A 26,318-nucleotide genomic window follows, 5' to 3' on the forward strand; every position below is an offset into this window, starting at 1 on the left:
ACGGCCACGGACTACACTTCCCTACATGCCGCGCGAGGCGCTGCCGCCTCCGGGGCAAACGCCCACGGACTACACTTCCCGACACGCCGCGCGAAGCGCTGCCAGCGGCCGGCCGAGGGCGGGCGGACGCGGGAGCTGCGGACGTGAGGCATGAGCGGCGCCCTCCCCCGGCCCGCGAGCGTCCTGCTGGCTCCCCGAGCGAGGGTCGTGCGGCGCTGGGCCTAGCGGAGGGCATCGGAGGCCTCGGCGTGTTCACGGGCTGCTGCGGCAGCGCCTGGCGCCGGGGAGGGCGGCGGCCGCCATGGAGGTGAGCGGGCCGGAAGACGACCCCTTCCTCTCGCAGCTGCACCAGGTGCAGTGCCCCGTGTGCCAGCAGATGATGCCCGCCGCGCACATCAACTCGCACCTGGACCGCTGTCTGCTGCTCCACCCCGCGGGGCACGCGGAACCCGCGGCCGGGTCGCACCGCGCCGGGGAGCGGGCCAAGGGGCCCTCGCCGCCCGGCGCCAAGAGGCGGCGGCTGTCCGAGAGCTCGGCGCTGAAGCAGCCTGCCACCCCGACGGCAGCCGAGAGCAGCGAGGGCGAAGGCGAGGAGGGCGACGACGGCGGCGAGACCGAGAGCCGCGAGAGCTACGACGCGCCGCCCACGCCCAGCGGCGCCCGCCTCATCCCGGACTTCCCGGTGGCCCGCTCCAGCAGCCCCGGGAGGAAGGGGTCGGGGAAGAGGCCGGCGGCCGCCGCCGCGGCGGGGAGCGCGTCTCCGCGCAGCTGGGACGAGGCGGAGGCGCAGGAGGAGGAGGAGGCGGTGGGCGATGGCGACGGGGACGCTGACGCGGACGCGGACGGCGAGGACGACCCGCGACACTGGGACGCGGACGCTGCCGAAGCCGCCACCGCCTTTGGGGCCAGTGGCGGGGGCCGCCCGCACCCCCGGGCGCTGGCGGCCGAGGAGATCCGACAGATGCTACAGGGCAAGCCGCTGGCCGACACGATGCGTCCTGACACGCTGCAGGACTACTTCGGGCAGAGCAGGGCCGTGGGCCAGGATACCCTGCTGCGCTCGCTGCTGGAGACCAACGAAATCCCCTCGCTTATCCTGTGGGGGCCGCCGGGCTGCGGCAAGGTGAGTGCAGCCTTGGCCGCGGGGCTTCCGTCGTTCACTCGGCGGTGGATGCAGCTGACGGTCGGAGAGCCGGGTGTGCTGCCCCCCGGAGAAGCCGCCTGACTCTCCTGGATAAGAGGGCCCAGGGGTGCAGACGCAGGCTGGGCTGGGGCAGTGCCTGGTCCACAGGTGGAGTCTGTGATGGGCGTGAAAAGGGTACACACCCCCAGATTCGGAAGGCAGGCTTGCCGGGTTTTCAGAAGGACGATGTCTGTGAATCCATAGTTTTACAAGATGTGGACTCTTAGATTTGATCTGCCTTTATCGGTCTCCCCGCCCTCTCCCCAGACTATGATTTAGTAACCGAATTCGCAAGGAATCAGCGTGTTTAAATTGTAAAGAAACGTTTGTATATTCCGTTTGTACGTAAAACGGTTTCAGCTTTGGGAAAAAAAACGAATTCTGTTTTGCTTCCTTCCCTTTCCACTAGTTGTTGGTTTAAGAGACTGGTATTTATTTATTCTTGAGAATATGTTTATTTAACATTCTTATATTCTTGAGGATATATTTATTTTACTAAATATACTCACATATATTTACGAAACTAACATAAAAACTTTTTCATCTGCAAGTCATTTTCATCCGGTATTTCCGTAACTCTTCTCATAATGCCTTGTACTCTAGAGAAGAAATATCCGTGCATTTTGGTGTCCAGTTCTATGTCCCTTCGTGAGGGGTTAGCACAAGTCCAGACGAGGGCAGTTAGGATATTGTGAGTCTAGAAAGCATGTCATTGGAAAAACACTTGAGAAAAAATGGAGGAGGTGAGCCAGAAAACAGAGAAAGCTAAGAAGTGCTTAAGTACAGGATGCTCTTTTTTCCAGAATAAGGGAGAACCAGCATCAGGGAGGGAAAGGGAGAATTCAGGGGTCAAACTGTAGAGAGTTCTTGTAGCTTTGAGATTCAGACTCCTTTGCACACAAGGCTTTTATGATTTTTCTCCTATTTTGCTTTCCAGCTTTATCTCCCACAACTTAACCACACCCCCACACCGCCTTAAACTCCAGTTCCTGGAATGAATTGCCCTTTTTCTGCCTTCTGGTTCTCACTTGTGCCTTCCCTTTGGCCAGGAATAAACCAGATCTATCCCAAATAAGATTTTATGATGATGGTGGTCAAATTGTTGACGTCTGTCCCCATGGATTTAGTTGTTAATCCCATGTAAGGGATTGAGCAGTATCGTTCTTAGTAATTGGGAAGTCTTTACATATGATCATGAGAATGGATAATCAGCTGTTGGTGGCCCCAGACAGCAAGAAGGTCTTTAGGGAGACGAGTGGGTGAGCTCATCCCACCTACCAGATACCAGGCAAGAGGTTTGGGTGGTTCAGGCTGCTCAGTGAGGTGGGCGTTGGTCATTTGCAAGCCTAGGCATCTGTGACATCCTAGCCTGATTCCAAAAGGCAGGCTGGCAGGGATTTGGTAAAGAAGCAGCCACAGAATGGGTGCCCTACAACTTTTAGAAAACAAAAGTGCCACCTTTCCATTCAGGTGCAGATTTGTCCCACTCGTTAAACAGTCTTCAGTTTTTCTTTATTCTCATCCTTTAGTGCTAATAACAATAACAACATTCATATTAATAACAGCATATACATATTTGTCGAGCACCCAAGAAGTGCTTTACTTGGGTCTCCTTGGTTTTCTGGTAAGTGCTAATGTGACCCCAGTGCTGCCCTTCATCTGCTACCAGAGTGAACATGCAGAAATGGCCTGCAGTCATCTCAAATGCTGGGTCCATGTCATTGGTCTCAAGGCAGATGCTCCCTCACTCTCCTTTTCTCAGCTGTGCTGAGCTTCCAGTTGTGGTTCTGTGATGAGTTCTGCACCTAGGTCCTTCAGCAGCAGCGCTGTCTTGGCTGGAGGAGGGAGAATTTTCTCTTTGGTGAGAGGTCACAGCTGTCACTCTGCTAAATCAAGGCTGCTCTTTACTGGGATTCCAAAGATCTTAAAGAGTCCCCCAAAAAGGAATCAAAGGTAGTTAGGGACAGAGGAGAAAAGGTCAGGATTAGCCTAAGGTTTAGCTACTTTCCTGTTTTATTTATAATGTTGGTTTTTGTTTTTTTGTTTGTAAATGTACTGTGGTATTTTTACTTGTATCTGTGTTGCTAAGCATTCTTCAGAGTTCAAGTCGTTTGGCAAATAGTGATGCTGCTTGTAGTAGTTCCCATGGGTGCTGGTCTCTCTGTGTCTTATCAGCTTTTCAAACTCTATCTATGTCATCTTTTCTAGACCACTCTGGCTCACATCATAGCCAACAACAGCAAGAAACATAGCATAAGGTTTGTGACATTATCTGCAACAAATGCCAAGACAAATGATGTGCGAGATGTCATAAAACAAGCTCAAAATGAAAAGAGCTTTTTCAAAAGGAAAACCATCCTTTTTATTGATGAGATTCATCGGTTCAATAAATCTCAGCAGGTATATTAACTTCCTTTTACCTTCTGGTCGTTGTGAACATCAAACAGAATATAAAGTATGTGAGATCACTATACAAATGCTAGAGACTTATTATTGTGAGCTTTGTTTACAAAGAAGCATAGGCTTGTCAACCCATCTCCTTCAAGCCTATTTCCCCATACTTTACTTAGTGTTTTTTGGTCATAAGAAAATGCTTTCTCTATCTTGATAAATGAAATGTTTGGTATATCCCTGAGCTATACATATCAGAAAAGCAGCTTTGAATCAAATTTTCCAGTTTTCGAAATTTTTAATCTAAATACTAGGAGTCATTGTGAACAGTAAAATAATGATTTTAAGATCATTATTTTAACAGGTTTTTAAAAATTTCTTTAACAGTATTTTTCTTTTCAAAATTAATCTGTATTTTCTGTAACTCTAAGCTCTCTTCAAGGTGAGTGTTGGAAGAGCTAATGATTACTGTTTATTTAAATGGCTTTCTGAAATAAAAGGACACAAGCTGTTTTTATAAACAAAGCCGCTTTGGGATTTAAAAAAATAGACATTAAAATTTTACCAGGCTAAGATCTGGGAGCTATACTCTAAATAAAAACAAAATAAAGTTTAGGCATAACTTTTTAGTGTATTTTGTTGCAACTTTTTAATCATACACAGACTGTTTCACAAAACTCTACTAAGCCTTTTTTGAACCTTTTTTAATAAACAGACCCTTTTAAAGTTCTGATGGAATGTTAGCATTCTAGGTGTCATACTGGACCATTGGCTCATCTTAGTATTTTTTTCCCATAAAACAGCATAATGACCAACTTTGTCAGGAATAATACTATGATTGAGTACTTGCAGTGGAATAAGATTCTGAAAGTGTTAATGTTTTTGTGTGTTCTTTCTCGTCTGTAAATAAATAGCTGTTACATACAAGCTATGTGCCAGTTCAGCCTTGGGTAGAAGATGCTTTTCTGAGTAAAGAAATCATTTATGTTGAAACTAAGTTAGAATTCTACTTAAAGCTATTAGTCTACGTAGCAGCAAGAGATCAGGCGTAGACAGTCATTCCAGAAGATGTGTTTTAGACTTAAAAGCAAGAGTCGTACTCCCCCAAATATTGCGTCCATATTCAATGAATATAAGGCTGCTGCTATTCCTGAAACTCGAGAGAGAAAAATGAGGAAAAGAAAGGAATGGATAGCCAACTTACATAGGATTCTGCCCGTGGCTGTTGACTGGAATCACTTTTTTCTGTTTTCCTCCCATGATTAGGACACTTTCCTTCCTCACGTGGAATGTGGCACGATCACTCTGATTGGGGCAACCACTGAAAACCCTTCCTTCCAGGTCAACGCTGCTCTTCTGAGCCGCTGTCGAGTGATTGTTCTTGAGAAGCTTCCAGTAGAGGCAATGGTGACTATTTTAATGCGAGCGATCAACTCCCTGGGAATCCACGTCCTAGACTCTAGCCGTCCCACTGACCCTCTGAGCCACAGCAGCAACAGCAGCTCAGAGTAAGTTGACAGTGTGCGGCGTCCCGGGGGCACACACCTCCCCGAGAGTCCTCTGGCAGGGGGCCAGAAAGGGCCGGGCATCAATGAGGAGAGGGTGGGGACAGAGAAGAAATGTTGATCCGCCCGTAATGAAAATAAAAGAGGAGGGAAATATTCGATTATACCTAACAAAGGTATCCCTGCAAACTTTAAGATGCATTTTCTAGCCTCTAATGTGTGTTTCTATAATTCTTCAAGCTTTAACTTTGCTTTGTTGTTTTAGTTCTTGGGTGTTTGCTTTTGTGCTTAGGGTTCTTTGGGAAGCCGTATTGATTACTTGAAAGGCTTTATGTCCCTCATTGATGATTTGAAAGGGTTTATGTCCCTCACTGAATAGAACAAGTAAATAGATACTCCCCAGATTTACCACACAACTCTTTTGAGCATTGTAAACTTGTTTCACTTTCTTTTTAACCTGCAGTTTAGTATTTTGTTAAAAAAAAATCAAGTAAAAATTAATGTAACTTGTAACCTTAAAATTATGCAATCATTTTTACATGCTTGAAACTCAACTTCATGAAAGTAAAGGAATGTTAACTGAAAATGACATTAGAGGCTGCCCCTATCCTTTTGGTGACCTATTTCTGCATGATGAGTACCACATGAGCTCATTAATGCACCGAGTATGTATCATAGGTAATCAGTCTGATTTCTTGGGTCAGAGGTTTTCCTTTTTACGTATGAGAGCATGTTCCTCAGATGGTATTTGTTCATGTGCTGGCTGAAGTACTGCTGGGGGACATAATCTGGTCTGATGAGGGGCTGTTGCCCACCTCCTCCTGCTGTGGACTCTGCAGCTGCTCCCGCCTGCCCTGAGGCCAAGTTCTGGAGCCACTTTTCTGTGAGGATTAAAGTACAAGGCATAGTTTTAGGCTCAGGGTTTAGGTTTCAACAGGCTCTCCCTATGTGTCTGGCCCCATTTGCTCCTGTCTGAGATGGAGGAAGAATTCTGCCGTGTCTCATGAAAGCCTTGCAACATTTGGCCCGTGGACCACTGGGTAGGACAGAGTGGCCTCGTTTTGGAATCCCGTTGTGATGGGGATAGCCATGAGATCTGTGGCCACAAGCAGTGTGTGGAACCTGCTGTTATCAGCCACATGGCCTCATACTGAGAAGCCCTTTATGTGGTGGGCATTTGTCAGAGCCTAAGGGGGCTGCCAGCTCCTCACATCTGGTACAGGTTTAGTATCCCAAATCTGAAATCCAAAGTGCTGCCACATCTAACGCTTTTTGAGCACCTTCATGATACTCAAAGGAAATGCTTATTGGAACGCTTCAGATTTCTGGATTTTGGGTTGCTCATTTGGTAAGTATATAATACAAATATTGTAAAATCAAAAAAATATGAAATTCAAACCACTTCTGGTCCCAGGCACTTCAGATGTGGGATACTCAACCTGTGTAGCTTTCCTGTAACCGAAATCTCATCACAGACTCATAGAACCACATGGTAAAGACAAACTGAAAGAAAAGGGGGGAAGTCCTAACTTGTTTCATGTTTGTGTGTGTTCTTTGTTCTGTGTACTGGTTATTGTAATGTGTCTGCAACTTAATATTCTGCATGGAGGTACTTGTCTAGGGTGATTTTTATTGATTTCATGTCATCAGTTCATGAAATAGAATATGAAATCAATAATTAATATTGATGACGTGAAGTTAATAATCAGTTTACTCAGATGCCCTCAGGGTTTTTGCCTCTCCCTAGTCACTTCCCTGCAGGAATTTAAATGAAATGAGAAAGGCAGCGGCCAAGGAGCTCATCCTTGTGAGAAGAATTGCTGCGTTTTATTATTAAAAATCCTCAGGTGATTTGCAGGCACATTAAAGTTTGAGAAGATCAAGTGAAATAATTAAGATTTAGTTGTTGAAACTGATATAAAAATGAGCTAGAGATTCTTAATCTGCTAAAATTGCTTTTCAGAGAAAACCTCCCATATCCAGTAAATGATTTACTATTTCCACTACCACTTGCTTAGACTTGATCCCAATTATATTTGCTGTCTTGTGTCCCCTGCTTTCCTGGGAAGACTGTGAGGACAGGAGCCTGACCTTGCTCACATCAGCAGCACAGTGCCTGGCGCACATTGTGTGCTTGATGAATGGTTTGGAAATGAATAAATCCTAGCTTTCAATATGAGAAAAGTAGTTTAATATTTTTTGTATTATCCAGCATAAGGGATAATTACCCAGGTATCAGGAGCCTTTTTCTTTAATACTGTTGCCCTTTTTATCAGCAGCAAGCAGAGTAAAATGAAAGAATATTAAGCTTAAATCCATTAATTGGTCTACTTGTTAGCAATTCTAGCAAGAAGTTAAGTTAGGAGATATCATAGGCCACAGAAAGAACTCTTACAAGTGATTTCCAAATACAAGTACCTGCCACCCCAACTGTCATGGATAATGAAGAGTGGATTATGATATCTTTTAGTTGTTTTAGGTAAAATTTTGCTTTCCAATCCCTGTTGTCAGCTATATATACATCCTTGTGCATATAAATCAGATTTGGTGATGCTAATCTAGTTGAAAGATAAGATTTTTAACCCCAAATACTGACTTTCTCTCTCCGGGAAGCTATTGGTGTGCATTTGTATTCTTGTGTCATGTTTTGGTGCCCTAGATAGCAACTAGAACATTTACAGAGAAGTCCCAGGCTGTTGAACTGCACGTGAGAGGAGGTGAGCAGGGCACTGGATTTGGAAACTAATCAAGCTGCCGCTTAGCCGTTCTTGATTGCACTTGAGGAATTGTGAGTTGTCACACAGTATACTCATGTAAGTGATAAATTCCCATTAAAGTGAAATAAGAGTTCCTTTTTTAAAAAAAATAGTCCCTCCTATAGTTATTATTCAGTCAAAATTGAAGCTCCTGCATATGCTAGGCATTGGCTGAGGGTTGAAAAGCTTGTTCCTGTGCCTTGACAGGGAACACAGTATGATGAAGGCTAGGGAAGCAGGTCCACTTCCAGTGCCATGCTTATATGCCAAGTATGGTGGGCATAGAGAAGAAGCATTCAGAATATGTGAAATCCAGTATTTCACCTCCTAGCTGAGGGGATGCGGAGTTGAGTTTTGAAGGATAAATGGAATTTAACTGAGTGAAATAGAAATCTCATTGTCTATGCCATAGTTGCTTTGGCTTGTATGGCTAAGCAACAGTGTTCAGGTATTTTGCTCTCCAAAAAATATTTGGGTCACATGGTACTAACAGTGAAGCATGCTATCTGCTCTGGGTTAATTTCGGAAGCCAGGAAAAAAATGTCCATGATTCGTGATACGATGAATGAGCTTGTGCTGCTGAAAATGAAAAAGTAAACTAGCATTTCATCATCCTCCACTACTTGCTGCTTTGAAGGAGTGTAGATTCCTAGGTCATAGAATATATACATATTCAAAAACACTCCTAAAGAATCAATTCTTTGTGAACCAGATAGAGGATACAAGTCTTTGGAGATCAAGACAGTGCAATGAGAAGCCGTAACTGCCCTCTGCCTAGCTAGGCTGAGTTCCAAGAGGTGGTTAGAAGACCGAAAGTGGCGTCTGTCCCTGGGTACGGGCTGTGGCGTAACTGGGTCTGGGGCTTTTCTCTAACCATCTGGAGAGGAGAGCCCCTGACAAACGGGCCCCCACGCGAGGTGGCTGTGGATTCTTTTTTCTTTTTATAAAAGTTTAAATTGTTTTAAATAATCTTTTCTGCCATCGAATAGAAAGAAAGGTAGTAGAACTCCAGAATACAAGGTCCTGGCCAGAATAAATGGTTGGTATAGAGTAGATTTCAATATTTTTATTTAAAAATGTGTTTTAAGTACAATTAATATAGTGCATTAACACAGCTGTTTTAATGTAAGGGTGCGTTAAAATAATGCCATAAAAGCACCAGCAGCCAGAACCACAGATCTCATGGTCCTTGGATGCATTTCCTGTGGCTGCTGTAACAATTGTCACAAACCGGGAGGCTCAGAACACAGGGCTTTATCCTAACAGTTCTGGAAGCCGAAGACCAGAATCAAGGTATCAGCAAGGCCATGCTCTCATCCAGCATCTGATGGCTCTTGGCATTCCTTGGCTTGTGACCATGTCACTCCAGTCTCTACATCCATCTTCATGTGGGGGCCTTCTCTGTGTCCTTATGTCTTCTCTTTTTCTGTGTTTTATAAGGACATTTGTCATTGGATTTAACGTACACTAAATCCAGGATGATTTCGTCTTGAGACCCTTATTTACATCTACAAAGACCCTATTTCTAAATAAAGTCACATTCACAGGTGCCAGGGATTAGAACTTACATCTTTTGGGGTCACTATTCGACCCACTACAGACCCCTACCAAGTAATGTAATTTGGAAAGGCATGTACCTCCATGGGATTAAACAGAAAGATGCCATCATCTGAAATGTACCTTCTCTCTTTGTGGAGAAAGTCAGTTTTGTTATGCTTTGCTTTCACCCTGGTGTTATGGAAGCGGCAGCATCTGGGATTCTCCCTTGAGTATGTGCAGTTCTGGAGAGTATGTGCAGTTCTGGAGAGTATGTGCAGTTCTGGAGAGTATGTGCAGTTCTGGAGAGTATGTGCAGTTCTGGAGAGTATGCTGTTGCACAGTCTGATGAGGGTGATTCTTCTCACTGTTGATACCAATAGCAGTGCTTGTCCAGTCTCATGACGTGGCAGGCACTGCTCTACGCCTTCCACGTCTTAGTCTCATTCAGTCCTCAATACAGCTCTGCAAAGTGAGTCTCATTACCTCCCATTTACTAGATGAGGAAACTGAGGCACAAAAAGGTTAAGTAACGCCCAAGACCCACCAGCTTCAATGTGATGGAACCAGTGTTTAAGGCACGTCTTTCTCCTCACTGACTTCAAGTGCTGCAAGGGGTTGGGGTGCCAGGTTTACAGAGGATGGACCCACTGCTCGGCTTTTCCATTCTGACTTTTCTCTCTTGGCACTTCTTTGTGTAAGAGCAACTCTGTATCCATTTGTAATGGATTAGGAACAAACTCCTTCCATCTGTAAAGCAGCAGGAGAGCCTTTTAACCAAATCTGCACATCCGGCTTCCCTGGGATACATTGTAGAAACATACCTTGCCCAGGGTCTGTCCCTGGAGATTTGAGCTCAGTCTATGCTAGGTAAGGTACATATGGCTGTATTTGTGTCTCACTTGATACATATCCCTAGTGGAGAACCTCTACACAGCAGTTATCACCCTGACCATGAAATGTTCCTTTTCCTTAGTGAAAGAGATTTGTGGGGGTTGGTTTGTAATTTAGAGAGGGAGAGTTTAACCAAGCCATGCACATTCTCTCGTTCTACCATGAAATAACAGGTACATTTTTACTTACTACACTCCTCCAACTTACACATCAAGCAATCTAAGTAGTATCCTCCAAATCCCAGTATTACCCAATGTGTGGAAAACTTCAGGATTTAGGCACCTGGAAGAAGAAAGAAGAGAGCTTCCTATATTCTTTAAGATTAAAGCCCTTCTCGTCAGTTGGAGAGGCTAAGCTCTCTAAGTCTGCTTTTATCTCTAGGTTTTGTTAACTAGAAATAGAATCTTTTCTAATGCATTTATTTTAACCAATTTTATTATGAATAGTGTTTTATTATAACATAATTGACTTCCTATTGTTTATTTCCATGTAGGATGTTATGACATTTTGGGCAGTCTATCCCCAGAATAGATTTCATCTCTTTTTATTGTATTCCACCTTTGGAAGGTTATTTTTAAATTCTGAACATTTTATAAATATATGCTTAAATTTAAAAATAATTGTAAATTCTCTAGACTGGGAACACTCTTTCAAAATAGTTTGTGCAGCAGTTACTGTTTGCTGAGGGATTTTGCCAATATCAGTACAAGTGTCCCTTCATCATTCTTGGCATGAGTTCTCTCTAAGATCTCAAGGTATTTTAGTATATCCTACCTTGTTCTTCAGAACTTAGTAAATGGGAGTTCAAGATCTATTTGGTGTTTAAGTGGAACCTTTCCCTGCTCAGCCTAATTCACAGTGAGTCTCCATTTTTTAATTTTCTTGTGTGATCCTTGTGAGTGCTGTCAGCAGCTCTTGTATTACTTGGACAGAGTTGCCGACAGATTGATCTGGGCCTCGAAATACTTCCTTTTTTTGGACGGGGTGAAATTTAAAATGTGGATTATGCCCAAGGGGAGGAAGAAGAAGGGAGTGGCGGGAGCTCAGGTAGCTTTCGTTGTGGCAGCACCTCCATTCCCCATGACTCCAAACCAGAAGAGTGGAACCACTTGTACTTTGGTCAGGAGTTTAAAAGCCAAAGGAAGACCTTATTTTCCAACCACATAAAATCCATAATCATTGCTAAAGACTTACTCACAGCATACTGTTCGTAAATCTGTGGAGCAGACTGCTGGTCGGCTTCTCTCTTCATTAATATGGCCTGCCTCCCTCTCTGTATATGAGGACTAATGGAAATGAGGCTATTTCTACTAGTAAATACCATGGTATATAAGGCTACCCATCTTGTCACTGTCCCAAGAGCACGCCATGCCCCTAAATGCATACAGAAGACAAATTCATGGAGAAGAGATACATACCAAAATACTAACGTCAAGGTAGTCTAGGGGAAGGTGAATTTTCTCCCTTTGTCTATTTTTAAAATTTAATGTAAATTTTTTAAAAGTGAATATTGACAGGTCTGAGTAGCTTGCTTTTCAAACAATTATTTGATGGTTAAGGATGTCAGACTATACAAAATATGGTCCCAATGTTTGTTTTAAAAGTAAGCTGTAAGGTTGATGGCTGCATGGGTGAGTGGGTCATAAATTCAACAGTTGACACAGTAGCTTTCGTTCTCCCGTGAAATAACAGGTACATTTTTATCTCTTGATGCTGGAAATAAGGATTCTTTTTGTTTTCTCTATACTTTCCATATAATTTATAAGAAGTAAAGGTTTCACTCTGAGATTATGATGAAACTGAAGTTAGTCTGTTTATTGTGCAAATATCGGATGCCTATCATCTATCAGGTCTGGGAATACAAAGAAAGAATAAAATATTCCTGTCCTTGAGGTGCTCAACATGTAGTAGGGTTGGAGAGATGATGAATGTAATGTAATCAACACACAACCCAACCATGGTGCAGGATATAGGCTGGTTCAGTCTGTTAGGATCCACTGGGGCTCCTGCTTTGACTCCTTTTTCTTCCCTCAATTGTCCTAAAGGCTTTTTGTTGCTAGGCAGCTTTCTCAAGGAGAGAGAATCCATTGTTTTTACTAGTTCTGAGGCGGAAATGAGATGCCCAAGCAGCTTCTGTTCTCCCTGCCTGTCTTCCCACACAGGCTGAGTGCAGTAAGGGGCCGAGAGTGCCCCTTCCCTCTCAGGCATGTCACGTACTGCCACACCCTCTGATACTGGTCCTTCCCCGTACATTTTCTTTAGTGTATGTTCTGTCCGTCATTATCTTCTAAATCATCTTCCGGAAGACTTGCTAACTAATTTCTGGTTGAGAAGTGATCACAGGCTTTATAGAGTGCCAGTGACATGACCTTGGTGTTTGTTTTTTTGGTGTTCTGGTGAGGTCTGCTGAGAGAATGCTACCATCAGGAGAGAAGAAGATGGGTCTCCGGGCTGCACCAGTGGGTGGGGCCCAGGCAATTGGCATGAGTAAGGAGAGAGTCCTTTGTTGTAAAGCTGGTGCTGGCCAAGTGTCTTAGGTGTGGTGAGAGACCCACAAGGAATAACTGGAAATCAACTTCAGTAAATGTGGGGGTGAGACGAGGCATCTTTAAGACATTAGGAACAAATCCTTCCATGAATGAAATGCAGATTGGTGTTATCCGGGTTACCCAGTGAGCAGGGTAGTGTCAGTGAGGGGGTGTATGGTGAGGGGTTCTGCATTGATCCAGCAGACAAGCTGGGTCCCCTTTGGAAACCGCCACCCCTCCCCGGTCCAGCCCCCATTGGTGCCTGCACGCTGTTTTCCAGGTAGCTGATTCGGACAGTCTTGATGGACTGACTTACTGTAGATGTTCTCGGCTGAATGTTGATAGTGACATGGTGAACTGTAACTGAAAAATTATTTTGTTGCTTCACAAATGTGCAGCTAGCAGCTCAGCCAGGAATAATATAAGACCCCACTAAGTCATGAAATGTGTTAGATATCTTGTTTAACTCGACTAGGAATAGAAAATTTTACTGAATCAGCCTTCTGATCATAGTTAGATCTTATTTGTGAGGGTCCAAATTTAGAAATGGTGACTGTTAGTTTTAGTCCTGATGTTCGGAGAGAGGCGAGGTGGCTTACCCTGGGTCTCATGGCTATGTACCAGCAGTCTTCTCGTCGCTTCCCAGGCTAATGACCTCTCTGCTACCCTGTGCGGATTTTGCATGATTAGTGCCCACTGTGAGATGACCCACTGCAGCCTCCATAATGCCCCAGGCCAAGATTCCTGAGACCTGCTTCTAGGACCTGCCGTGCTCACAGTAACTAGGGACCCAGTTTGTTGTTTTTAAAATGAAGGAATTGAACCGCGTGAGATCTGGAGCCCTTCAGAGCTGGTATTCAGATGTAATGCTGTCTGTCCCCTGTGTGGAAAGTGGTCTGAGCACGCCTGTCTCACAGGGATGTGGGCCGTATTTGGAACATGTTTTCCATACACGGTGATGAGGTGCTAGCATTTCTTTTTGTGTGTGTGTGTGTGTGTGTGAGAGAGACGGAGTCTCGCTCTGTCGCCCAGGCTGGAGTGCAGTGGCCAGATCTCGGCTCACTGCAAGCTCCGCCTCCCGGGTTCACACCATTCTCCTGCCTCAGCCTCCCCAGTAGCTGGGACTACAGGCGCTGCCACCTCGCCCGGCTAGTTTTTTTTTTTTGTATTTTTTTAGTAGAGACGGGGTTTCACCGTGTTCGCCAGGATGGTCTCGATCTCCTGACCTCGTGATCCGCCCGTCTCGGCCTCCCAAAGTGCTGGGATTACAGGCTTGAGCCACCGCGCCCGGCTGGTGCTAGCATTTCTAATAAAGTTTTCGCTGTTCTGTAGGGTAGAGCCAGAGAGACCACCTGTCAACAGTGACTTTCCAGGCCAGTCAGTGTCTGTTTCACACAAACCTAGATGTGTGAACCTATGCAGTGAGATACCCTCGACACTCATAAGATACAGGGCGGTAACCTGGTGACTTAGGAGACCCAGCCAGTTCGTAGTCTTGGTGATGCTTAAGCACGCTGACAAAGGTGAGAATAAGAGGCAAATGCCTTGAATTCTTCAGCATCCTTGCCGAGAAGTATGAGTTTCTAAAACATGTGCAGAATGAGAAGTACGCAGCCTGAGTGGGACAGTAACTAACCCTGGTTGTGTTTCAGGCCGGCCATGTTCATAGAGGATAAAGCAGTAGACACCCTGGCTTACCTCAGTGACGGTGATGCCCGAGCTGGGTTGAACGGACTGCAGCTGGCGGTGCTGGCTAGGTTAAGCTCTAGGAAGATGTTCTGTAAGAAGAGTGGGCAATCCTATTCTCCCAGTAGAGTTCTGATCACAGAGAATGACGTGAAGGAGGGCCTACAGCGATCCCACATTTTATACGACCGGGCAGGTAAGTAATTGACCTGTGGAAAGAGTGAGACTGTATGGAAAGAAGTGTGTGCACACATTCCCATTTCCGGAAGCCTGGCTTTCAGCTGGGTGCAAAGCATTCCAGTGATTCTCAGGTGGATCTCCATGTTGGTATTAAGCCTTCCACACAGGGCTGACCTTTCCAAAGAGAGGCATGAAGCAGAGGCTGCCCTGTTGAGAATCTAGAGGAGTTTTGGGGTTGGAAATGGCAGGCTGCACATTCACCTTAGAAGGTAGTTGGCTATTCCCCACCTTGTAGAATACAATCACTTTTGAAAGCCTGTGCCTTCACTTGACAGTGAATATGTTTTGTGATCATTTACAGTGGCAGTAAATAAAAAGAGGGCTTTTGCCATAATGACTTACTAGTTTGAATGGAGAATTAAAATGCTTTATTTCTAGAGTCGATACTAAAAAATAAATTGTCATGGATCTTGAAGTTTTTATTTTATGTAGTAGCTTTTTCAAAAATTTCATTTTGCTGTGTGCACTTAATCTGTTTGTGTAGAACTGCATTTACAGATAGCAGATTTGATACCAGCTCTTATTAAATCTATGACCTGCCAATATTAAATGTCATTAGCACAGCACGTTTGCATCTTTTTATAAAAGAAGTGGGAGGTGAAGATAACATACTGTAGATGAGCAAACTGCTGCCGCTTGAGCATTTGTGGGACTTTGGATGGAGTCATATTGCAGTAACTGTGGAATATAATTTCCACATTTTTAAAAGCTCTGCCAGAAAAGGAAGCTGATAACTGAATGTTCCAGATCTCACGTAGGCTGTGCCACGTGACAGTGGAGAGTCCTTACTGGTTAGAGAAGGGGTGGAGGGGCTTAAGAATGACTTTGGTTCCAGGCACTGCCTCTTTGTGGGTGAGCACACCCACTGCATGACCTTGGGGGGCTGACCAAAGCTTTCTGGCTTTAGCGTGCCTCAGCTGATGGCAGCTCGAGGGTGTTCATTAGTACTGAGGACACACTGGCAAGTTGAACAGACAATCCTGTCTACATTGTGGTGTGAGGGTGCCCGCAGCGGGGCCTTCTCACATGGCTGGCTCTCGCCTGTGCTCTGGAGCACGATGGGAATGCTTGCAAAGTCTGGAAAGCAACGCGTTCTAGGTGTAGAGCCCTGCTTAACTTTTGGCCAAACAGAAAAATTGTAGATATGAACCAGAAAAAAGATTTTAAGACATTAAAAAATCTCACTGTGCCAGGATCTCCATGGTTTCTCAGGTGCAGCAGCAGCGGTCTCTCTCCCTCGTTGTAGGTGTCCCAAAGGGTTTGCCTTGTTTTGATTGGAACGACTAGGACTGTTCTTTGACATTTTATCAGACTGTCAGTTGAGATCTGTATAACATGGCATTCACTAACACTCAGTCATCGAGTATTTTATAGGTGTATTCATTTTTGAAATTCTCAAAATTAACTTTATGGAGATAGCTATTAATATGACCCCCATTGTAAGATAACAAAACTTGCCTGCGTTCACAAAGCAAGCAGTGAAACTGACCCTTAAATCCAGGTCTGACTGGTTCCCAAGACTGTCCTTCCCCCCATCCGCGTTTGCCTCCCACCAGCCTTGCCGTGCTGTTACTGATCTCACCCATTACCTCATGCTCCTGAGAGGGGTCACCCCTCCAGGCACGTACACACAGGGCGGATCTTGGAGGGGTTCAGTCCTAGGAATCCCACTTCTGGAGCCCCACATTGCAGAACGCTGCACAGTGGGGATCACCTTGTCTATAGCTCGGAGCTGGGGGGCGGTGGAGGCTGCCTCGTGCCACAGCCTTAAGAACCCCACATCCTACACATCTTCCTAGTATGAGCGTGCTCACACAGCCCACCCCAGTGCAGCATGTCTGCCCCACAGTGGATCCGCAGACGTGTAAATATCATTCGGATCCTGGAGAAAGCTGCTTTTCCAGGCTTTGCTCTATAAATAGGGATGGTGGAAGCATTGCCCTGGAAACCTGTTAGCTTATACTCTTGGGCCTTTTTATAACTTGAGTGAGACAAAGACCCACCCCCGGAGTTGTTGTTATTTTTTCGTATGTCACCTAGGACATAGTTACCCACCAGTAGGATCCAGTGATGTTTCGGCATCAGAGTGAAGGAATTTCTAAATGAGAGCAAACTCTTTGCCATGCATTGACATCGGGGTTCTATATAAATCGGTAAAGTTCAGGTTATAAAGCAGTGTATAATAAAAGCAAACATGGAAGGTAGCATAGAATAATACTAGTATCTATCACTGCTGCAAAAGAATCTTTCTACAGTGCCTGCTCTGTGCCAGGCGTGTGTTATTTAATACAGCCCTGTGAGGTAAGTGGTCTCGTTGTTCCCATTTTACGGATGAGAAACCTGAGGCACAGTGAGGATCAGGAACTTGCCCATGGCCCATGAGCTTGGGGGTCCAGCCCAGGCTGCCTGGTCCCGGAGGCTGTGCTCTTGTCCGTTACACTGGTGGTACTGGTACTGCCCCTGACATTGACAACGTGGGAAAAGATGACTCACCTGTGTAGGGGGAGTTTAAATTTGACATAAAGTGGCCCGGGTTGTTTCTTCCGGCCCCTGTGCCCGTGAGTTTAGCCAGGCCTGTTATCTGCTACCCTCTTCCCCGCCTTCCTCCACCCTGCAAAGGAGCAGAGCGTAGCCAGAGTGCCTGGGCCAGCAGGATGAGGGAGTGGGCCAGAAGCATGCAGATTTCATCCAGGACACCCTCTCTGCCAGTGTCCATAGCACTCTGACTGCACCAGGAGTCCTGCACAGGAGACACTCAGTTCATCCTCAGAAATCCAGTAGCTGGACTGACCCGTCCATCTGCCCTGGTTCTCAGAAACCAGAATCACTCGGGCTGAACCGTAGGTCCTGCAGGTATTTCCCCTGTGGGCGGGCAGCATCTTCTGCTTGCTCTCTTCTCCACCTGAAGACCAGCTGTCATCTTACCAGCGAGCTCAGCTGCCAGGATTTGACTGGCGCCAGTCGTATTGTGGACATGGGCTTATGCTGAGCACAGACCAGGTGCTCCTCTGGGAGGAGTGAGACTCACAGGAACACCATCCTGTGCTTTCTCCTGAGGAGGGCGCCCCCTCCTTGAACTTACCTAAGGGACGATGGCCAGAGAATAGTGAAATGTGTGCAGGTGCCACTGCTTAGTTCCTGAGAACTGTTTAGCTGTCACTTTTTGCCCTTAAATATGCCTTTTTTTAAAGCACATTTCACTGATTTCGTGTGAATCCAGGGTCAAAGTGGGATAAGACCAGGCGGTGAGAGAGTGGGCTTCCATACTTTCAGGGCGGGAGCTGGCAGTCCGTGTGTCGATCCTTCTGGGACCCCGCCACACAGGTGTCCCCACAGCAAGGCTGGCAGAAGGAGGTTTAAATGACCACAGGCTTTGGATATCAGAAAGGCAGCTGGAAATGACACTGAGGAACAGATGGGCTATAACAGCTGCCCTTGCCACTTGGCTCTATATCCTCCTGGCTCCGACCAGGCCCACCGTTGATTTTCCTCCGGTAGATGGTAGGCCACGGGATGGAGCCAGCACGTGAGACTTGCCCTCCCTCCACTCTTGTCTCTGGCAAATCCACCGGCTGGGAGGACCACCTTTCCCAGTGAACGTCCGCTCCCCCCGCCTCTGTGCCTGTGTGTGCAGTCCATGTGGGCAGCCACAGGTTTCTGCTGCAGCAGCCTCTTCCCCTGAATAGGCCTGGGTTACTGAACAGGCTCCCCGGCCCCGCAGAGAACAGCGCTGGGGCATGTCCTGGGATTGAGCCCAAGCAGCCGGTCCACCCCACTCAGCACAGTTAAGGCGCTGCCCAAACCTCTCCTCGGCTTTCTCAGGGCCTTCATTAGCTCAGGCTTCCTGGAAGTCAGCCAGCGGGGGTGCAGGTGGCTTGGGCGCCCCTCCTGTGAGCTCTGTGTGAGTGGTGGTTTTTGTGATGTCAGGTGAGGAGCATTACAACTGCATCTCCGCCCTGCACAAGTCCATGCGGGGCTCCGACCAGAACGCCTCCCTGTACTGGCTGGCTCGCATGCTGGAGGGAGGAGAGGACCCGCTCTACGTGGCGCGGAGGCTCGTCAGGTTTGCCAGCGAGGACATAGGTGAGTGTGACTGGAGGGTCCCCGAGCCCTGTGTCCGTGAGGGTGGGGAAATGGCGGACAGTTACCTCGTGGCGTCGACTTGGCTGGGCGGGGTGGGTAGGGGCGGGAAGAATGTCTCGGGGCTGTGTGAGACCGGCAGGAGAAGACGGGCAGAGGTAAGAGTAAGACTATGCCTGAGCTCAGTCGTTTATTTCTTGGTGTATGTGCTTTTGAATGTTTGTGTTCATAAAGTCACCATTTTCTGTTTCCTGTTCGGGAGTGTTTTTACTAACATGAGTGGCTATTCAGAGTATTGCAATAAGATGAGCCGCTTTTAAATTTGCTTTGAAGTCAGGTGTTCAGGGTTTTCTTTGGGCAGCTCCCGAGGTAGAAATGGAAGACTCTGGACACTATGTGAAGAAGATCAGGAAAGCCTCCTCTTCTTTGGTCTTAGGGGATGTTTTGTTTTTAGTGTTTGCATCCTGGCGAATGTCTCCATAGCCTTCACTTCTTGTGTTTGTTGTACAGAGACTCATGTTTTTCTAGATGTAGAGTTTTTATCCACACGGAAACAGTTCTTACCACCGCACAGTAACCACTCACTAAACATTTCTTGCATAAGTTCATGTGATCAGAGACTAGAGGTAAGTCAGTCCGTGTTGCTACATGGGATTGTTTCGGTCACCAAGTGTACAAGCAGTGGTGGTCTGTGGTCGCCTGCACATAGGCCGGGAGGACAGTGTGTGTCATGACTGAAGCTCTCCTTTGTCTCTGTGTGTGGCAGGTCTGGCAGACCCGTCTGCATTAACACAAGCGGTTGCTGCCTACCAAGGCTGTCACTTCATAGGCATGCCCGAATGTGAGGTAAAGTAATCAGCTCGGTTCCTGCAGATCACTTCTTTTCTCTCTTGTGCTCTGTCCCTTTGTAGATTGGAATAAATGTCCCTCCTTCACCATTGATGTATTGGGCCCACTGAATATGCTGCTTGGCTTTTGAATTCCAGTTGTAGACTCTTAGACTCCTAGAGAGGGAAACCTTCTGTGTCAACGAGGTCATGTTTCAAACTGTCCTCAGGATTCCGGGGTTCAGAGCACATGCTCCACATTTTGCAGGGAGCAGAAATGTTAAAGGAGCTGAACGGGAAGCCTCTGCAAGTTTGCCCCCAGAGCAGCTTCATATTCATCTCTGTTATACACTGGGGGCTTAAGAAAAGTTTAATTTAGTAAAAAGTCCTTCCGTTAAAAAGAAATGAGAACCACTCACCTGTTTTGCCTCTCACCTCATGGGAGTTTCTTCTCTCTGTGATAGGTGGTTGTCCAGACTGTAGGCACAAAAGGGGGCTAATGAAGGCATGTGGGGGTCTTCTCAGAACTACCTAGAGCTGTGTCAGAAGGGGCTCTGCAGAACGGAAGCTCGGCATCTTGCTAGTAAAATGTGTCCTCTGTGTCATTTAGGTGCTTCTCTCTGTGGTAGGTGATTATCCAGACTGTAGGCACAAAAGGGGCTAATGAAAGCATGTGAGGATCTTCTCAGAAGTACCTAGAGCTGTGCCAGGAGGGGCTCTGCAGAACAGAAGCTCAGCATCTTGCTAGTAAAATGTGTCCTCTGTGTCATTAGGTGCTTCTGGCCCAGTGTGTGGTCTACTTTGCCAGAGCTCCAAAGTCCATTGAGGTGTACAGCGCCTACAACAACGTCAAAGCCTGCCTGAGGAACCACCAGGGGCCCCTGCCCCCCGTGCCCCTGCACCTGAGGAACGCGCCCACGAGGCTGATGAAGGATTTGGGCTATGGCAAAGGCTACAAGTACAACCCCATGTACAGCGAGCCTGTGGATCAGGAGTACCTGCCTGAAGAGTTGAGGGGAGTCGATTTCTTCAAGCAGAGGAGGTGCTGACTCCTCAGGCCGTGACAGCAGAAGGATGTTGCTTTTTTTAAGAGAGGGCCAGAAAGAAAGAAACTGGATTGCAAAGTTGGTTGCCTGGTGGAAGTTAGAACAGACCAACATTTCGTGCCAGAAATTTAAGAGTCTCATAGGTGGAGGCACAGTTATTTCAACTAAATGTGTAACTTTGAAATTGTGTTCGTTTGCACTTGGTGCAGCGGTTATGCTTATGAAAATATCTGGCAGCTTTGTGCAATGAATTAATGTTATAAGGAATTATCTATTTTGTCATAGTATTTAAGTCATAATGTCATTTCAGAATTCAGTTCTGTAGGATTTTTTTTTTCTTTAAAAAATGTATATTCTGGGTAGTTTTAATTGGTAAAAGAAAATGTAATTGTGATTTAATACTGCATAGTGTTTTGGGTATTTTTTTTATATGCAAAGGTCTTATGAGCCAATAAAACTATTTCAAAGTACTCTTGGATTCTGTCACGGTTTTCCTGCGTGGATCTGGGCGCCAGCACTGCCACCGTTGTGTTTGGGGGGTGGCACTGGGAAGGAGAAGTCACCCGGGGTAGGAAGAGCGGGGAGCGCAGTTGAGGAGTCAGCGTTATCTTGTTGAAAGTTCACTCTGATTTCTTTAAAGGAATACATGAAAGAATTCTTCTTTAAATGGCTTGTAGAAGACTCCAGTAGTCCCATGCCCATTCCTCCCCACTTGCCCCGGTTTCTTCTCGCAGCTCCGTATTTCTAAACAGTCATTTTTCTTTTACTTTTTGTGTGTCCTGAACACAAAATACGCCACTCCCCGCTCAGCTGAGCGTTACTTGTCCCTACTGCCACTTCCTCTCCCTCTCCTCAGTCGCATGTTGTGCATATTCCCACAAGGGTGGCCCCTTCAGGTAGTCGGTTCTCCTCCCGCCGTTGTGTGGTCCCTCCTGGGGTCCTCCTGCCTTGTCTGGGAGGCTCCCGGCTGTTGGCCTGGTGGGTTCTCCTCCCGCCGTTGTGCAGTCCCTCCTGGGGTGCTCCTGCCTTGTCTGGGAGGCTCCCGGCTGTTGGCCTGGGACGTCCTCTGCCTTTATTCTGAGTGAGATTCCCATTTTCTGGATGCTCCATCCTGCCGCCTTGGTTTATTCCACTCTTTCAGTGCCGCCCATCCTCTAGTAGTTGTACCAGGCTGGAGGGACTGTACATGGCAGAGGCTTGGCCCTGACTGGCTTCCCTCGTTGTGTCTGGAGTGGTTGCACCGTAGTGTGCAGCTGCCAACCCCGGAATCTCCCGTCGTCATCACCCCGGAGCTTTGCTTTACCTCTCCCTGCGCCCCGTCTGATGACAGGACTGACTGCGCGCTCTGGCACAGGTGGCCTGTACCCTCTAGTAGCTTCGTGGAGCCGGGATGTGTGGAGGAAAAATATTTTTAGACCCCGAGAGACTCAAAATGCTTTTATTCTACCTTCAGACATGTCTGAGAGTTTGGCTAGGAATAAATTGTAGGTAAGAAATTACCATTGTTTTACACTTACCCTCATTGCTGTCAAGTTTGAAGGCATCCTGATGTGTGTGGTCTTTTGTTTGTAACCTCTGTCAGCTTGTAGACTCTTCTGTCTTTGCTCCCTGTGTTTTAAAAGTCTGCACTGGGCACTTGGTGGGCCTTTCAACCTGGAAATTCCTGTCTTTCAGTTCTCAGGAAGTTTCTTTTTTTATTCAATAAATTTATTTGTTTATGAAAGACCAGCTCTTGCTCTTTTGCCCAGGCTGGAGTGTAGTGACGCGGTCTCGGCTCACTGCAACCTCCACCTCCCAGGTTCAAGCGATTCTCCTGCCTCAGCCTCCCAAGTAGTTGGGACTACAGGCGCCTAACACCACACAAGGCTAATTTTTGTATTTTTAGTAGAGACAGGGTTTCACCATGTTGATCAGGCTGGTCTCAAATGCCTGACCTCAGGTGATCCACCCACCTCAGCCTCCCAAAGTGCTAGAATTACAAGCGTGAGCCACCGCGCCTGGCCTCAATAAATATTGAGTGCCTGTTTTATGCTAAGCATTCTTGTTGATGTTGGAAACACATCAGTGAGCAGAAGAGACCAAAAATTGTGTTCTTGAAGCCTATGGTATGAAAAATATTATGTTAATATGCCAAGTAGTGATAAGTGCTAGGCTAAGGAGAAAATGAATGAAAGATTGGATATGGAAAGGGTAGGGAGGTATGGGTGCAGTTTTAGTAGAGTGGCCAAGGTGGATCTCACCACAGAAAGTGTTTGAGCCAAGACTTCAAGGAAGTGAATGTGACTTTCAGACACCCGGGAAAAGATCATTTCAGGCAGAGAGAAAAGCAAGTGCAAAGGGCCTGAGGGAGGGAGCACGGCTGGGTGGGTTCAGTGTCCAGTAAGGAGCCCAGTCTAGCCGGAGGGGAGGAAACAGTGGTAGAAGCCGAGGCCGAGGATCATGGAGCTTCAGATAAGGTGGGACCTTTTAGGTCATGGTAAGGACTTTGACTTTTACTCAGGGTTTCCCCCAAAGGAGTGTCGTGATGAGACTTTGATGTAGGGATCCTTTGCCACAGTGTTGAGACTAGACGGTAGGTAGGGTCAGGCTCATCTTTTCGGTCAGGTAGGTCAAGGCATGGCTCCCTGCGTTCTGAGTGCCAGGTAGGGAAAGAGGAAAGTCGTCATTCATCAATCAGTGTGTGCCTATCACTTTGATCTTCTGATTGAAATGGTGCCCAAGCCCCTGGCTCTGTCTGGGGCCCTCTGGTTCAGATCTTCCCATGGCCTGGAGTAGAAGAGGGTGTCTGGGGACCCATCTTCCTCTTCCCTACCTGCTGCCACCTTCCAAGCCTCTGAGACGTTTGCCACGTTGATGCCTTGGCATTCCCCACTCGACGTGCCAGGTCAGTTGTCATTTGCCCGTCATGTTTCCACCTCCAGCATCATGTTGCCATTATTTCCCTTGTTCTCCTCACTTTTAAGGATTGATGACTTTTAAGGATTCCTTTATTGTATTTTCGGTGGAGGCTTAGGAGGAAATAAAATTACACATGCGTCCAATCCCTTATCTTTACTAGTATTTCATTAAGAAATGTATAGCCCAGTTTTTTCTTAATTTTTTTTTTTTTTTTTTTTTTTTTTTTTGAGATGGAGTCTTGTGCTCTTTTCCCAGGCTGGAGTGCAATGGCGTGATCTCGGCTCACTGCCACCACCGCCTCCCGGGTTCAAGCACTTCTCCTGCCTCAGCCTCCTGAGTAGCTAGGACTACAGGCGCACACCACCATGCCTGGCTAATTTTTTTGTATTTTAGTAAAGACAAGGTTTTACCATCTTGCCCAGGCTGGTCTCGAACTCCTGACCTCAGGCATTCTGCCCGCCTCGGCCTCCCAAAGTGCTAGGATTATAGGCACGAGCCGCCATGCTTGGCCAATCTTGATTCTTTAAAAATAACATTTTTATAGGCCTATTGTGGTGGCTCACGCCTGTAATCCCAGCACTTTGGGAGGCCGAGGCGGGTGGATCATGAGGTCAGGAGATCGAGACTATCCTGGCTAACATGGTGAAACTCCATCTCCACTAAAAATACAAAAAATTAGCCGGACGTGGTGGCGGGCACCTGTAGTCCCAGCTACTCAGGAGGCTGAGGCAGGAGAATGGCATGAACTCAGGAGGCGGAGCTTGCAGTGAGCCGAGATTGCGCCACTGCACTCCAGCCTGGGCGACAGAGCGAGACTCCATCTCAAAAAAAAAAAAACAAAAAAAACAGCAACAAAGCCGGGCACGGTGGCTCAAGCCTGTAATCCCAGCACTTTGGGAGGCCGAGACGGGCGGATCACGAGGTCAGGAGATCGAGACCATCCTGGCTAACACGGTGAAACCCCATCTCTACTAAAAAATACAAAAAAAACTAGCCGGGCGAGGTGGCGGCGCCTGTAGTCCCAGCTACTCGGGAGGCTGAGGCAGGAGAATGGCGTAAACCCGGAGGCAGAGCTTGCAGTGAGCTGAAATCCGGCCACTGCACTCCAGCCTGGGTGACAGAGCGAGACTCCGTCTCAAAAAAAAAAAAAAAAAAAAAAACAGCAACAAAAAGAACACATTTTTGTTGGGGGATGGAGTTACTTTCAGATAAGAAGTGTGCTTGTGATGTAACCAGAGGTGACGTTAACTCCTAAACAAGCTTTTCTTTCTTTTTTTTTTTTTTTATAGTTTAATGTATTTTAATAGCAAACTTACAGGAACAGCACAGAAGACAGACAACATTAAAAACATGTACTTGCATGTAGGACAACTCAGTTAGAAAAGTATAGTGAATGGATGGAATCTACTGTATGATAAAAATGCTACAAACACCATTTAGTTGCCGTCAATAAGAAATTTACTTGTTTTAAAAAAATCCAAATGCTGGCATTGTCCAGAAAAATTTAACAGGTTTATTTATAATTATTATAAAGTTGAACCGCTGAAACTTGTTCACTGAAACATTTTAACTTGCATTAATGCTTTACGCCTCTGCATTTATATTAAAAATTCACACACAAATGAAAATGGAAAAACTGCCAATACCTGATTTCTGTCCCCTATTTTTCCACTCGCAATCATATACTTAGGTACCTTTTGACCCCATGGAAAAAAAAATATCTAACGTTCAGAACTACCAACAACAGGAAGAAGAGAATTTTTTTTTTTTTTTTTTTTTTTTTTTTTGAGAAAGAAATTTTTCCCATCATAGTGGATTCTTAAGCACGTTCTCCACGTATGCGGCATGGTAGCTGGATGTCTTTTGGCATAATTGTTACACGTTTGGCATGGATAGCACACAGGTTAGTGTCTTCAAAAAGGCCAACCAGATAGGCCTCACTTGCCTCCTGCAAAGCACCGATAGCTGCGCTCTGGAAGCGTCCTGAGCAATTTGTCGCACCAGACGCTGGAAAGGAAGTTTGCGAATCAGAAGTTCAGTGGACTTCTGATAACGTCTAATTTCACGGAGCGCCACAGTACCAGGCCTGTAACGATGAGGTTTCTTCACCCCTCCAGTAGAGGGCGCACTCTTGCGAGCGGCTTTTGTAGCCAGTTGCTTCCTGGGTGCTTTACCACCGGTCGATTTGCGGGCAGTCTGCTTTGTACGAGCCATGGTACAGAGACCTCCTTACTTACCCCCCTTCTCCTTCGGCTGGAGCTCGGCGAGCGAGAGGCGGCGCTGGCGTTCCTAAACAAGCTTTTCAATTGTGACTCGCTCCTGCCAGTTTCCTGAGGGACGGATCCCAGTGGTGGTCAAGGCACAGGTGTGAATGTATGCCAGGAGAATATATGAGCATCGTAACTCAAGCCAACAAATAAATGATGAGAGCTCTTTGAGATCCATCATCCTATTAGACATGTGGCCCTGAACACACAGTATGTAACACGCACGCGGGGCCTGTGCTGGAGCGTGTGGTGCTGGGCAGAGCCTGCAGCACGTTTCTTGCTGTATCCAGCAGCGGGGCGCTGAGCAGCCAACTTTCTGTAACTGTAAAATCAAGCTTGAAAGTTTGGAAATGCTTGTCTTTTGGTTTCAAGGAATCTTATTATGTGAAAGCAGATTTTTAACGTTTTGTAAAGCAGATATTCCCTGCCTGTATACATAGCACATACCACAGTGAGTATGACTGTGAAAGTACACCATTAG

At 46.4% G+C, this 26,318-nt stretch overlaps 1 protein-coding gene and 1 pseudogene across 3 annotated transcripts; one reads left to right on the forward strand and one right to left on the reverse strand.

Moving 5' to 3' along the window:
• The first annotated feature begins 22 nt into the window (after window positions 1-22).
• Window positions 23-21,142, forward strand: WRNIP1 (Werner helicase interacting protein 1). 2 transcript variants are annotated; one of them, XM_025382298.1, is made up of 7 exons: window positions 23-1,123; window positions 3,392-3,583; window positions 4,841-5,082; window positions 14,446-14,675; window positions 18,647-18,802; window positions 19,566-19,645; window positions 20,400-21,142. In XM_025382298.1, the coding sequence occupies exons 1-7, from the start codon at window positions 302-304 to the stop codon at window positions 20,673-20,675; spliced, it is 1,998 nt and encodes a 665-aa protein (XP_025238083.1). In that variant the 5' UTR covers window positions 23-301; the 3' UTR covers window positions 20,676-21,142. The 2 variants fall into 2 exon arrangements, with proteins under 2 accessions (XP_025238083.1, XP_025238084.1); XM_025382299.1 differs by having other exon boundaries at window positions 80-1,123; window positions 4,916-5,082.
• Window positions 21,143-24,840: 3,698 nt separating this feature from the next.
• LOC112622505 lies at window positions 24,841-25,852 on the reverse strand (annotated as a pseudogene). Its single transcript, XR_003118996.1, has one exon. The product of XR_003118996.1 is annotated as a histone H3.3-like (transcript).
• Between the last annotated feature and the right edge of the window lie 466 nt (window positions 25,853-26,318).

Source organism: Theropithecus gelada, chromosome 4, assembly GCF_003255815.1.
Source record: "Theropithecus gelada isolate Dixy chromosome 4, Tgel_1.0, whole genome shotgun sequence".
NCBI lineage: Eukaryota > Metazoa > Chordata > Mammalia > Primates > Cercopithecidae > Theropithecus > Theropithecus gelada.